The sequence below is a fragment of the Ursus maritimus genome, unplaced genomic scaffold, assembly GCF_017311325.1.
Source record: "Ursus maritimus isolate PB19 unplaced genomic scaffold, ASM1731132v1 scaffold_13, whole genome shotgun sequence".
Taxonomy (NCBI): Eukaryota; Metazoa; Chordata; class Mammalia; order Carnivora; family Ursidae; genus Ursus; species Ursus maritimus.
In genome coordinates, this window is record NW_024423675.1 from 55,227,619 (window position 1) to 55,242,009 (window position 14,391).

Here is a 14,391-nt window from a genome sequence, read left to right on the forward strand (position 1 = left end):
CGTGGGTCTCCTAATATGTGCCCGGTCGGTTCTACATATTCTTAGGGAAATTTGACCTTAAGACATTTAATAAAACCAAAGAGGAACATAGATTAAATAGACGAATCAAAAAGAGCAGAAAGGATTTGATTTTTTGTAAAATTTCAGAGACTTAAGATGAGTTGGATCCTCAAAATTAATATGTTTGATGTCAAGTTTACTTTTTTTTTCAGCTACAGTAATAATGCTAAGCTTCCCTTATCATTAATGATTCATCCTGGTTGATTTAGTCTCCTTCTAGTCACTGAAAAAAAGAATTAAAATGCTCTAAGGCTGCCTCAAGCTCAAGTTCAGAATTCTTGTGCTTCTGTGACTTTGGAGCCTTCGCTGAGTTTATCTGCAGACAGCTTCAGCTGGGTAGACGTGTTCACATAGGGCAGAAAGAGTCAGTTTGAAGAGTCGAGGTTCCACTTCCTTTAGCGCTGTGCAGGAAGCCCACGGTGCTTCAGAATGAAGTCTAGTCCAGCATATTCCTTGCTTCCTCCTGTACAGAGGTTTTATTTTTATTTCTGATTTGTCTCGAGAAAACAAAGTGCTGAGAAGCTATGGTTTCATTCCTCCCTCTGTCTGGAAGAAATCCTTTCAAGGATTCAGTTAGCAGAATCGGCCCTGCGCAGACATATTTATCTCAACCCCTTTTGAGCCAAGTGGATTGCAAGGGCTCGTTCTTCCATGAGCCCTCTCACAGTCCGTAAGCTCAAGTTCATGTCCAAAAATAATGGGGAACTCAGTATGTCATCTATTTGATACCTATGTTTTTGCATGTATCATAGAGAAAAAAATTATTGCCATTATAAATGAGCTATGAAATCTGAAAGTTTTGATCTTCTGAGGACACATGTAATCAAGGGCCCCTTAATTACCCAGCAGGTGGAAATTCTGTTAGCAAGTCTCAGGACCACATCAGGCATATCAAATAGCCAGAAACTCAGGGGAAAAATGATCTTGGTGCCTCAGTTTAACTTTGTCTCAGAGCCAAGGAGGGGTTTCCCCAAGGTAAAAACAAACATGAGAATCTCAGATCTAAGTTGCCTTTTCTCCCACCGCATAACGTAGTGATAACAGGAACGTGCGAGAGAGTGGGCGTTGTTCATTTCCCCAACCAGTCTTGGGAAGGCAGATGCCTGGCTGGAGGAGGCTGGGAAGTCAAGTCTAGAGGTCTGACTCCCCCAGTGGAAGGTGACCATTGGGTTCTCGGGAGGCCAGGTGGCTGAGTGAGTGTTCTCTGCCTGTGACCCGCTGCTGCGTTGGGTGCCAAGCCCAGTGGAACTGGTCCGGGGCGCTTCATCTCTGGGAGCTCCTTCCTTGTTCCCCCATATCCTCCTCGCTGCTGCCCAGGACTTGACCCTGTTGGCACATAGACCAAGAAGAAAGAGAGGATTGTGATTCATAATCCCTAGATTATTTGCTCCAAGAGAGAAAACAAATCTATGAATTTAGTTTAAAAGAGAAATAAAGATGTACATATATACAATGGAATATTACTCAGCCATCAGAAAGGATGACGACCCACCATTTACATCAACATGGATGGAACTGGAGGGGATTTTGCTAGTGAAGTAAGTCAGGCAGAGAAAGACAATTGCCATATGGTTTCATTCATATGTGGAACATAAGGAATAGTGCGGAGGACCACAGGGGAAGGGAGGGAAAGCTTGATGGGAAGAAATCAGAGAGGGAGACAAACCATGAGAGACTCTGGACTTTGGGAACCAAACTGAGGGTTACAGAAGGGAGGGGTTTGGGGGGACGGGGTAACCAGGTGGTGGGTATTAAGGAGGGCACGTGTGGTGATGGGCACTGGGTATTATAAGCAACTAATGAATCGTTGAACACTGCATCAAAAACTAATGATGCTGGCTAATTGAACATAATAATAAATAAAATAAAAAAGAAAAAATGCATATCATAATGAAGAAGACTCCAGATGTTATCACAGCAGATCCATGTTGCAATTAGAAAACAAGTCTGAACACACCTATCAGAGTTCAGGAAAAGAATTCAGAGCTACATTTCCTATACCAAAATATTGAACTACAAGGTGTCAGGATTTTCCATGGAAGCACAACCTACCAAGCAGTTCAGCTGGAGAAAAGCTGCATGATTAGTTGGCTCATGGCCCGGACGGCAGGGCAGGGACACTGGCATAGACTGCAGTCAGATGGTCCTAGGTTTCAACCCGAGCTCCATCCCTCATAGCAGTGTGAGCTTGGGAAGAATGGTTTAGTCGTAGCCTTACAAGCCGTCGTGGCAGGTAAAGGTCCCTCGCAGGTGCTGAAGAGTGAAACAAGACAGGTGGCGTCTAGTACATCGCCTGGCACACAGGCAGTGCTTAGTGAATGTTGGTTCTGCGCTCTCCCCGTGCCCAGTCTCTAATTAGAATAGCCTTCCCCGCCGTATATGTTTCTTCTTGGCAGGAAGACTGACCATTGCTCCCACCTTTGTTGTTCCATATTGATTTGTTTCCTCCCATCCTTCCCTTCTTTCTCATGAGGTGAGTGCAGCATCCCTCAGTGAGGCGCTTGCTACTTTTCATCACTGGGAACTGCCATGGTGTGGTGAACACGCAGAAACTTTACTGTCATTATCCTATTTCAGGAATTTACGGTATATAAGGGTATCGTTAGCGTAACAATTTTATATAATTTTTTATTCTGGCATCTAATGCATTTGTAACATTCTCAGGAAGAGTATCTAGAAAGCATAAGGCTCCTTTGTCATTCTTGAACCACAGCAGTGTCAACCTCTGTTATTTTGGTATAATTCTAGTTTGGGGGGTTTTCAGGGGGGGTTGGTGAGGCTACTGTGCATTGTAGGACATTTGGCAACATCTGTGGCCTCTACTTACTAGATGCCAATTACAACAACCAAAAATGACTGCAGACATTGCCAGATGTCCCCTGGGTGGTAGGGGGGACGGGGACGCAGAATCAGTCCCCATTAGAGAACCACTGATCTATCCTTAAGGTTCGTGATTCCATAGCAGTGGGTTCAGTAACTGGACCAAAGCATGGACCATGCAGAAGCCAGTGTGCGACCCCTGAAACTAACAACGCAGTATATGTTCACTAAATTGAATTTAAATAAAAAAAAATTTGTTTAAAAAGAAGTAAATGTGAAACAGACTTAATTCAAATTTACTAGGTACTGGTAAATAAATAAAAATTGTAGAATACCAGAGGGAATTTAAGCAAGAAAAAGTAAAATGGGGGAAAAGTCAGAAAGATGTTCCTTTGTAATGAGGTGATTCAGATTTCTGATGTTTGTCATGTTACAAATGTACCGTTTCCTCCGTAAATGAGGACAGGAGTACATACATGACTGCTGGAGAGCCTGGCAATGTAACAGAGGTTCGGTAATTGTTAGGTGAGAAAAAATGGAGGTTTTTCCTTAATGCTGAGATGCATGTGTTTAATTAAAAGTACTTTTAAATAGAATGCCAAGTGGCAGAAAACATATAGTGCAGAGGAGAGCTGTGAGCCGAGCATCCAGGGGACCCGGGACACCATCTCGGGAAGGCAACTGGCCAGGAGCCTAGGAGCCCCGAGGAACTTATTTCCCTCAGAGCTCTAGAACTTTTGGTGAACCGTAATTTTTAGGTCCCCCCCCCATGAGATGGTGATGTAAATGCCTTTTTTTTTTCTTGGTAAGTTAGCTGATTGGTGCTTGCTTATCTGCATCCTCATCGTGATGAGAATCTTCAGCGCATTGTGCACTGCAGATTGGACCCATGCTGGGATAATTTGACATAGAAAAATCATCTCTCTGCCTCATCGAAGGATTTCACAGACACGATATGTACCCGCCAGTCGTGTTTTATTGTCGTTTCTGTTCAGTTTGTCCAGTGTCACTCAGGGCGCCCTCACCAAGCAGCACAGAAAGCAGGTGCCTGGTTGTGCAGTATTGGTTTTGACTCTCCACCTGAACCCTGAGCTCTGTTTCCTGCAAAAGTGCTCACGGTTTTTGTCCAAACAGCTAGTCCCTTCCCAATGCAGACCCCCTGACACTTCCTTTCTGAACAGATGATGGGTTATAAAGTTTGAATCAAGCCTTGCTACCAAATCACGACCTAGCAGCCTCTGTGCTTATTCAGAAGACTATCGGTCAGTTTCCTGTTTTCCGTCGGGTTGTAGGGTGAATAGCTGTGACCTCCACCCCCCAAAAAAAGATTGCCAAGACAAATAATTGTTGTGGCACGCGCGAATGTTTTCTTGTGAGCCTTTTTAAATGTGCAGCTTTCACAAGGCTTCATGACGTGCTTTTCAAGAATGCAAAGTCATAGTAAGTCTCCTTGCTTCATGACTCGAGAGCAGGTGTCTATTAAAATCAACATCAAGTAATCCTTTAGCACGTACATCTTTTAAAATTTATCAATAGCAGCAAAGAGGGTAACTGACTAAATTGCTTATTGCAGGTCACAAGGAGCACTTAACTTACAGGTTGCTCTGTTGCCAATTCCCAGGAAGTTTCTGGGAGCTAGAAGCTGGCAGTGAGAGTGGCTTGTCCCCTGCTCACGTCAAGACCCACTGCCGCGCAAGACAGAGATACACGGCACTGCGCGCTGGCCGTTTCCAGGCCGCTCCGTGTGGGTGTCACCTTGTGCACTGGCGCTTACTGGTGTGGTTAGCGACTGTGTGCCAGCACACCGTTTCCACACTCGGTTTTCCTTAGCAGCCCGATACTCGAAAACAAATAACATAGGAGTGATTCCATGCCATGTTTCAGAACAGCCTGCAAAGTGTGAGAATCTGGCACTTTCTTCTGTTTTCTGCACATTATTTGCCTCCATATTTCCTTTGCATGTGGAAGCCACAGCCCCTGGACCTTTATTACTGTATCCTGTTTCCTTCCCCAGCTGCAGTTCTCTTTCTTGCTACTTTTTTCCTTTTTTTTCAATTTGTCTCTTAAAATATGAAATTAAGCTTAGCTGGCCCATGGAGACATTTGCAATGGTCATACCTTTATCAGATATGACATTTATACCTTTTATTAGACCTGTTTTGCTACTGTTAGGGGAAAAAGAAGCATGATAGAGAGATACAAGAACATTCTTAATTGTTTAATTTTATTTTTTGTGTCTTCCTGTCTCCACTGAACAGTGGCTTGACTCGATCACCACTGGCTCTGAATCCCACTCCACTCATTTCTTCACATCTCTGATAATGATTTCACGTGCACCAGGTACCGTGACAGGTACCGGACATACAAAGATGTGTAGGACGTGGTTCCTGTCCCTTATGTGAGAGGTGCCACGTAAGTCTAGTCGGGATGCCGCATGCAGAGATAGGTGTGGGCCCGGTGAAGGAGCAAACCAGAGGGCCGGGAGCGGCAGAAGGGCCAGCCAGCTCTCCCAAGAGGATCGGGACAAGCTTCTGGAGCATCCGAGCCAAGGCTTGGACTATGAGTTAAAGAAGAGTGGTGGGAGAGAGGAACGTTCCAGTTGTTCCCATCTGGAGGAGGGTCAGAGATGACCACCATAGTGTGTGCAGGCTCTACAGGAAGCTTGATATTAGTAGAGCACAAAATTTCAGGCAGAGTGAACATAGACAGACGTGTGCTTGAGGCTCCATCGGGGTGGCCTTAGTTTTTATGGTAAGGAACTTGGATGTTTTCCTTGAAGCAATAATGAGCTGTTGAAGGTCGGAGAGCATGGCGACCACACGGTGAAGTTTAAGGAGAAGTTTAAGAGAAGAGATGGTTTTTGAGGTGAGCTTGAGCTTGCAGCTTTTCTGGGGAATGGAAGGATTATAAATGAACTGTGCTATTAATATAGTTGTGACCAAGTGTTAGAAAACGTTGCTATCCTCCTGCTCCCTTTTTGTTTGTTTGAGAGATGTACACATTCATCCAGTGCCTACTGTATGCCTTGCAGTGTCAGTCTCTCAAACAGACATGACCTCTTTCCTCGTGGAGCTTAGTCTGATACGGGAGCTTCAAGTGGAAACGCGTCCAACTGGAAAGACCTGATCAAACGCTACCTGCAGTCATCTACTTCCAACTGTAGAGCAACACTGAGCAGTTTTTCCAATATAACGGCCTTGAAAACACACACACACACACATACACACACCTTTCTTACTTGAATCCCTGCTCCTCAGAGCTGATCAGACCAGAGAACAGGTCGTGTTGGTTCAGGTCATTATGGATCATTTCTCCTGTCATCATGGATCATTTCTCGTCATCTTCCCAAGCTGATTTCTGCTCTTGCTCCCTCCTTTACCTACGAATCCTTTCACTCCTCCCTAACCTCCCTCCCTCCACCCCCAACTCCCTACTTCTCTGCCTGGAGAAATCCTATTGTCCCTCAGAGCCTGACTCCATGGTCCCCATTCTCCCACCCTACGCTGCAACATCCCTCCCTGTGCACTGCGCCCGCCTTCTCTCCAGTCCAGTAGCAGACAGTCTCTCCCCCCGGCTCCCCGGAGTGCTTGACATTAGGGACCCTAATCCTGAGCCACTACCCTGAGCAGAATGCCTGGATGTAGCAGGAATTCAGCAAATGCTTAAGAATTGAGTATGATTTCTAGCAAGTGGGAAAATTGTTCTCTTGGTGATAATGATACGGACCATTTTGTGAGCTCCCACTATGCACCAGAAAGCAGTAACGGAGTACTTGACATGCGCTATCTCGCTTCATTCCTCCAACAAGTCAAATGAGGACATTGAGATTCAAATAGGTTAAGTAACTCACCAGCATTCACTTGTTGGTTGTCACTGTTCGGTTGACAGCTCATATGCACAGCTGTCCGGTCTAGATCTGTTCTAATACTAACCAGAAGGATGGTCACCTTTCCCCTACTGGGAGCCCACTCTGTAATAACCTTTGACAAAATCAACTCAACATTCCTCTTCTGGGGGCCGTTATAGCACTACCATGCTGAAGTCATCACTACTTTTACCAGGGGTTACCACTGAGATAGGGATTGTTACTGTCCATGATCTCTGGTTTTGACCACCACTAATCAAATCACTAGGATTGTCCCAAATAGTGTGTAAAAAGGAATGTCTTTCACTTCTTTAACTCGTTCTGCTCTATCACTTATTCAAAGAAGATAAAATAAAGGACAAAGTGACTTTATAGCTAAATTCATTCCAAATTGAATATTTTTAAGGAAACATTTTTTTTACATCCTCTGGCACCATGCTCTCACCCTTGGGAATTTATTCCAAGAATATAATTTGAAAGAGGTTAAATCTCATATGCACAGATATTTTGCAGCATTATTTATATTGGAAACAACCCAAATGTCTAATAACAGGGGGAACGGTTTTGTAAATCTTGATACATCAACTTAACAAAATTATAAGCTGCCACTTAAGATCATAAATTTTGAAAGTTTGTAGTACAGGGAGAAAACTCTGAAAAGTTTGACGTAAAGGAGCAAACTACAAAATTTTACCTGTTCTGTAAAAATTATACGAGCATATGAAGTATTTAAGGGAAACCATAAAGAATTAGAATGACGGGTTGTTGTATTTAGAATTTGAAATTATATGTGACACTTCATGATTTTAATTTTCTTTTTTTTTTCTTTTTCTTTTTTTTTTTTAATGCAGGTTCTGATTCACCAGGTCTAGAACGCTGGGGTGGGTCTAGGATTCTGCATTTCTTTTTTCTTTCTTTTTTTTTAAGATTTTGTTTATTTATTTGACAGAGATAGAGACAGCCAGTGAGAGAAGGAACACAAGCAGGGGGAGTGGGAGAGGAAGAAGCAGGCTCATAGCGGAAGAGCCTGATGTGGGGCTCGATCCCATAATGCCGGGATCACGCCCTGAGCCGAAGGCAGACGCTTAACAGCTGTGCCACCCGGGCGCCCCCATGATTTTATTTTTCTGAATTCTTGTTAAAATGTGTACATTCAGTGACTGGTCAAAACAAATTCTTCATTCATTCACATTTTAAATGTTTTGATTTTATCTTAGTAATTTTTTTTACTGCCAATTCCTGTCTCTGCCATCAGTTATGGCCTTGGTTGAACAGTCAGTATATAGTGCATATTTTATAAATGTTTACTTCCTATTACATTTATATTATTCTTTTCCTAGAGAGTGCTTCTCAAATTTTAATGGGCATTCATCTCACCTGGGATCTTGTTAAAATGCTTATTCACTGGGTCTGGGGTACCTAAATTCTGTGTTTCTCATAAGCCCCCTGCTGGTGCTGGTGCTGGTGGAAATGCTGCCGGTGACCCCATGCCAGTCAATGGTCGTATCTGGGAAGGAAATGTTAGGTATTCTCTCAGCTACCTCCATAGTAGCATTTCTAGCAATCTGGGGGCAGAGGAGGGATTGGCTGAAGATGAATGTCGTCTGTGCTTATCTGTGCTTACGGAAGAAAGGTGCTATCTTATCAAACCTGGTGATTAATCTTCTTAAGCCACTCAACGAACTTGAATTTTGTCAATTGACAGAAATGACATTCTGGCATTAAATAAACGGTTCTATGCATGTTGTAAAAAGTAAGAGGGATCTTCTATGGTAATCATGCTAGCAATGTCCTTGGATACAATCTGGAACCTGTCTGTGGTAAGAAATGCTTTGCTTTGGGTGTCCGAACTGGAAGAAATATCTTGGCCTTGGCAATGAATCCTTAAGGCAGGGTGGTCTAAAGCAGGGTGGAGAGCCACCTTTTTAGAGAACGTAGGGAATGAAACATTTTCTATGACTATGCAGAAATCAGTTTACCATCGCACAGGAACAAGGTGCAATACTGGGCAGTAACCTGGATGTGGTGGGGAATTTCAACTGTCCTTTGACCCTGAGTCATACCTACGATGGCCAAAACTTGCTCTTGTTTTACGAAGATGATAGCAAGTTTCCACCTTGATTCTCCACAGTCACTGAAGCGGGCTTTGGCGCTGATATCGGAATGGAGAAATTTTTCAACATCAAATGCCGAGCATCTGGCTTGGTGCCCAACGCGGTCGTGCTGGTGGCCACGGTGCGAGCTCTGAAGATGCACGGAGGCGGGCCAAGCGTAAGTCTCCTGCTACCTTCCTCATAACACACATTTTTAAAAATGAGGTAAAGCAGAATTTCACATTTGAAATCTTCAGACCTGCTCCATAGCTGCGGTGTTTTTATACGTCTCCTTTTTTACAAATCACCATTATAAGGCACTTACCATTTGGTAAATTCAAGTAAATGGTGACACGAAGTCGTTTCTAAGCAGTATTTTGGAAAGAAGCATAATGGGACCACTTTTTAGTCCTAAGATTTATATCCAACACTCAGGTCAACATTTTATAACCCCATGGTGATGGGAGGACAGAAGGATTAGAGGGATTGCTTTTGTGGGTGAGGTTTTTCCGTGTTCGCACAGATAGTTTTTTGGTTCACTGATGCTATGTCTCATCAGATTTCATCTAGAACTATTTTCCTTCTCTTTCTGCTTATTGTGATTTCACTTTCTAGCTCTGTTATAGCACTGGATTATTTCCTTTTTTTTTTTTAAGATTTTATTTATTTATTTGACAGAGAGAGACATAGTCAGCTAGAGAAGAAACACAAGCAGGGGGAGTGAGAGAGGAAGAAGCAGGCTCCCAGCAGAGCAGGGAGCCCAATGCGGGGCTCGATCCCAGGACCCTGGGATCACGTCCTGAGCCGAAGGCAGACGCTTAACGACTGAGCCACCCAGGCGCCCCAGCAATGGATTATTTTAGAAAGAGCTTTGCTTGGAAAAGATGCCCTATTTTAACTTTTTTTTTTTTTTTTACAGAGTTTTGATATTAACCTGTCTTACATACATAATTCACACACATCTGAAAGAAATTTTTTTCCTTTCCACAGAAAAGATGTCATGTTTATCTTTTTTCATTTTTAGGTTTTTTCCAAAGGGAGAATAAGAAGTGTTATACTGAGTAACATACTTCATCTTTGAAATAAATTAAGTTGGGGTGTTGTTATCATTTAGACTATTGTTATTTTAGACAAACTGCCAAATCTGATCGCTTAATTGGCAGTACTATGTAGAAGGAGTCCCATAATCAATGATTTTTACATAGCAGGAACAAACAACATTTTTGCCATCATGAAATACATCTCTGGTGGGCACTGTATAATCATTTTAGCAATTCTTTGTCCTAGGAGAGACTGACATTTGTTTTATCCCATATTACAGAGAAGGGATTTGAAGTTGAACCAGTTGAACCAGGCCTGCCGAGAGCCAGATCTGAAGTCTGAGGTTTAGACCCAAATTCTCTTCTCTGTCCACCAGGCAGAGCTGAGCATTAATGAAGGGTAAACATTTTCTGAATCCCAAATCCACTAGTAGTACCAAACACTTTGGGAGTTCACTGTAGCCTAAAACTTCATCATTAATTCAAATGCAAGATTGACCCACGTGTATTATTAAGCAATAGATCCTAAAGAATTCTGATTTTGTTCAAAACACCATTTGTGGCTACAACGTCTTCTTAACTCTAGATTTTGAATCTGTATACCAGTTTCCGTTTTCAAAAAACTATTTCTGCTTCCATAAGATGCATTTGAATTTCTCCCTCACTGTTTTACATCCTGAACATTATAAAATCCAAGGGCTCTGATACTGGAAAGGGCTTAGAGATTGTCTGAGTCTGGCTCAGTCCTTCTAAAGATGAAATGACTAAGCTAACAGAAGGATTCGATGATTTGCCTGGTATCTTCCATCTTTTTAGGGGACTAACCAGACTTGAGGTCTCTTGAGTGCCAGTCGAGTGTTTTTCCATACCCTCCTATCTGTCCCAGAAAAATTCTCTACGTGATTTATAATCCAATTTTAGTTCATCTTAATGGATGCACTTGTTTTTCAGTGGTTGCATTTCCCTCCGACCTTACTCTTTTGTACGTCTTCACGTCATGGTTCCAGCCCAGTGATTCTAACAGGGCTCATGCTTGGTAGGCTCAGATCTGGATGGAGGATGATAGAAGGCAAGGATCGGGAAGTCTGGCAAAGCTTAGCATCCCTCTCCTGAGCTCCAGAAGAACCTTCCGCGTCACATTGGTTTATGGCTGTCTCTATGTGTGTCTCCCTTCTCTACTCTGAGTTCCTTGAGATCAGGGACTATGTCTTATTACTGTGTGTATCCCTAATGCCTGGCAGAGTCTGTATCCAGGAAATGTTTTCAACAAGTAAATAATAAATGAACATTCATCTGCTTAATCCTATGCTCTGTATTATCCATCTCAGTGTCTTTCCTACTTACTCGAAACAACTCTGTGGTAATGTTTTTGATCCATTATAATTTCTGCTTCCTTAGGATATCATTACACAAATAACCATGGCGGCCTCTCTATGTTTATTCAGCTTGGGGTTTTTTTCACATAATTTGTGCAGTGGAAAATCCTGTCACTCTTGAACTTGCCCATTTTAGCCCCAATAATTTTATATTCGTATCCTGTCTTCCAAAGTGCTGACCATTTGTGCTGCAATGCAAGAACTAATATTGTTATACTGATGGATTGTGATATCCCTTTATAATTAATTCTTTAAATATCTTGTATTAAGAGCCAATACAATATGTATTTATGCAAAAAGAGATTTATTATAAGGAATTAGCTCACACACCTATGGAGGCTGACAAGTCCAGAATCTACAGAGTAGGTCAGTGGGCTGGAGATTTAGGAGGGCTTATATTCCAGTTCCCGTCCCACTCTGAAGCCAGTCTGCTGGAGAATTTTTCTTGCACAGAATCTTTTTGTTCTATTAGGGCCTTCAACTGATTGGATACAGACCACCCACATGGTGTGGGTGGGGCAGAAGGGCAGGACACGGATCAGTTTTCCTCAGAGTCCACCAATTTAAATGTTATTCTCACCCAAAAACACCCCACAGAAACACTCAGAATAATGCGTGACCAACTGTCTGCTACCCCGTGGCACACGCTGACACCTAAAATTAACCATCACACCATTGCTACTGATTTTCATGTATGGTACAATCACCAGATCTTTTCTTTCTTTTTTTTTTTAATATTAATAACCAATTGGCCTAGTACTGTTTATTTAAATAGTCCCTCCTGTCTGATCTTTAGGCCTACTTTATGATAAATTGGTTCTCCATACATATGTAGGTCTTTTTCTGGGAACTCTCTTCAGTTCTGCTGATCTACTTATGTATAATTGTGTCTGTGCTAGACTGATGGCCTTTATGGCAAACCCCACCAGGGAGTTCTGTTTCTTCATGCATGTGTGGCCTGGTATTGGTCATTTTGACTGCCATATGTATTTTAGAATTCGCTCATAAAGTTCCATCAAGAATCTTTTCAGGATTTTTACTGGAAGGGCATTATATCAATAGATCAACTTAGGGTTATTTGACAGGTTGCCATCTAAGATGATGGGATGCCTCTTCACTGATGGAGCTTTTTAAGTATATTTTAATAACGATTTATGGTTCATTCCACAAAGGGTTTCTCCATCTTTTATGGATTTGTTACTATGTACTTTGCATTTTTGTATAGTTTAACAGGTTACTTCTGGGTTCTTATATATTGCCTTTATATCCACTGACTTTCTTAAGTTAAGGTGTAATTGACACAAAACCTTATATTGGTTTTAGGTGTAAAACAGAACGATTGGATATTTGTATACATTACAAAAGGATCACAAATCTAGTTAACATCTGTCACTATACATAGTTACAAAAATTTTCATGCAGTGAGGGCTTTTAAGGTCTACTCTTGGGGCGCCTGGGTGGTTGGTGGTTCGTCTGCCTTCGGCTCAGGTCATGATCTCAGGGACCTGGGATTGAGCCCCGTATCAGGCTCCCCTGCTTAGTAGGGAGTCTGCTTCTCCCTCTCCCTCTGCCCCTCCCCCTGCTCGTGCGCTCCCTCTCTCTCTATCTCAAATAAATAAATAAAATCTTTAAAAAAAAATGTATCTACTCTCAGCGACTTTCAAGAATATGATACAGTATTATTAACTATGGTCACCAGTTACATCCCTGTGACTTTAAAATTATCTTAGTAATTGTACTGATTTACCTGTAGACACTTGAGAGTTCCACGTGGGTGAGCATGTCTGAAAATAATGACAGTTCTGTTTCTTCTTTTCTAATCTTTCTACTTTTTTCTTGTCACTAACCAGGTCTTTCTAGCTGGCAGTGCGGGATTAGGGGTGGTAACAGTGGGCCTCCTTTTCTTATCCTGATCTGAAAGAGAATGTGTGTAATACTTCTTCACTACATACAATTTTTCTGTAGGTTTGTAGTATATGGTTTTTATCAAATTAAGGAAATCTATTCTTATTTTGCCAAGGTTTTGTTCTAAGTAAATGTTGAATAACTTTCTTCGTCTATTGAGATGATATGATTTTTTTCTTTAATCTATTAATATTACAAATTATATTACTTACTCAGTTTTAGCACTTCATCTTTAAACTGCCCTGGCTACCCCCTAAGTTGTTGTGAGAAATAAGCCCCCCGAAAGGGGGAAGTAATAGCAATTACTTTCACGTTTAGAATTTTGAGAATGATGGTATACCTTGTGTAAGTCACGTTTTACTTGAATTATAAGTTCCATTTTATGCTAGGGTAATGGGCACCAGTACAAAAGTTCTCAATATTGGCTCAGATTAGAATCACCTGAGGAGTTTCTCAGTGTTACTGATCCTGGGTCTCACTCCCAGAAATCCTGGTTAAATTGGTCTGGGTGAAGCCCAGACATCAGTGTTTTTTAAAAGCTTCCAGCAAGACTGTTATGTTCAGCCAGGGCTGCCAGTTGTTGGTTTAAAAGCACATTTTGTGCTTTTACATGCACGTTTCCAAAAAGTGACCATGATTTGTTTTTCCTTCAGATCTTTATCAGAGTAAGATTTTTTTTTTCAACAAAAAAAGGGACAGGATAAAGTGGTCAAGATTCCCAGTAGCAATAAATAAATCTTCTTCGCTTCAGTGTCTAGTATGATGCCAATTACCCGTCCTTTATTTTTTAAAAGATAAGAAAAACAAGCCCCCAGATTGGCAAACACATTGGCAAGTTGCTGGTTTCCAAGCCAGTTACCCTTGTCCAATCCACTCAAGTATTTGGGCTTTTCAACGGGCCCAGCCTGCCAGGCACACTTAAGTAAAAGGCATTTGCTCTATCTAAGCGTCCCTTGCTACCGTTACCGTGGCCTCGTGGATGTATTTGGCTTCCATGGAAGCCGGTACTGGGGACAAGTAACAGAAGTAGGGGTTCTGCATCTGCTGGGTGGTGACGTGCAGGGCATTGGAGGTGGGTGCCAGCGTGCAGGCAAGAGGTAGGGCGGGAGAAAGGCAGTCCTTCAGCCCCTACAGAAGCAAACACTGCAATCCAGTAGGGCTCATTCAGATGCATTTTCCACGAAGCTGCTAGAAATTCAACCTACCTGGCTACTGTTAAACGCAACAAGTAT

At 42.2% G+C, this 14,391-nt stretch overlaps 1 protein-coding gene across 1 annotated transcript in view; it reads left to right on the forward strand.

The window, feature by feature from the left end:
- The window catches only part of MTHFD1L (methylenetetrahydrofolate dehydrogenase (NADP+ dependent) 1 like), a 185,721-nt gene that overhangs the window by 102,112 nt on the left and 69,218 nt on the right, over positions 1-14,391 (forward strand). Inside the window, exon 21 of the mRNA XM_040627959.1 lies at positions 8,877-9,016. Within this exon, the coding sequence (XP_040483893.1) occupies positions 8,877-9,016 (140 nt within the window). The remainder of the gene's footprint in view (positions 1-8,876; positions 9,017-14,391) is intronic.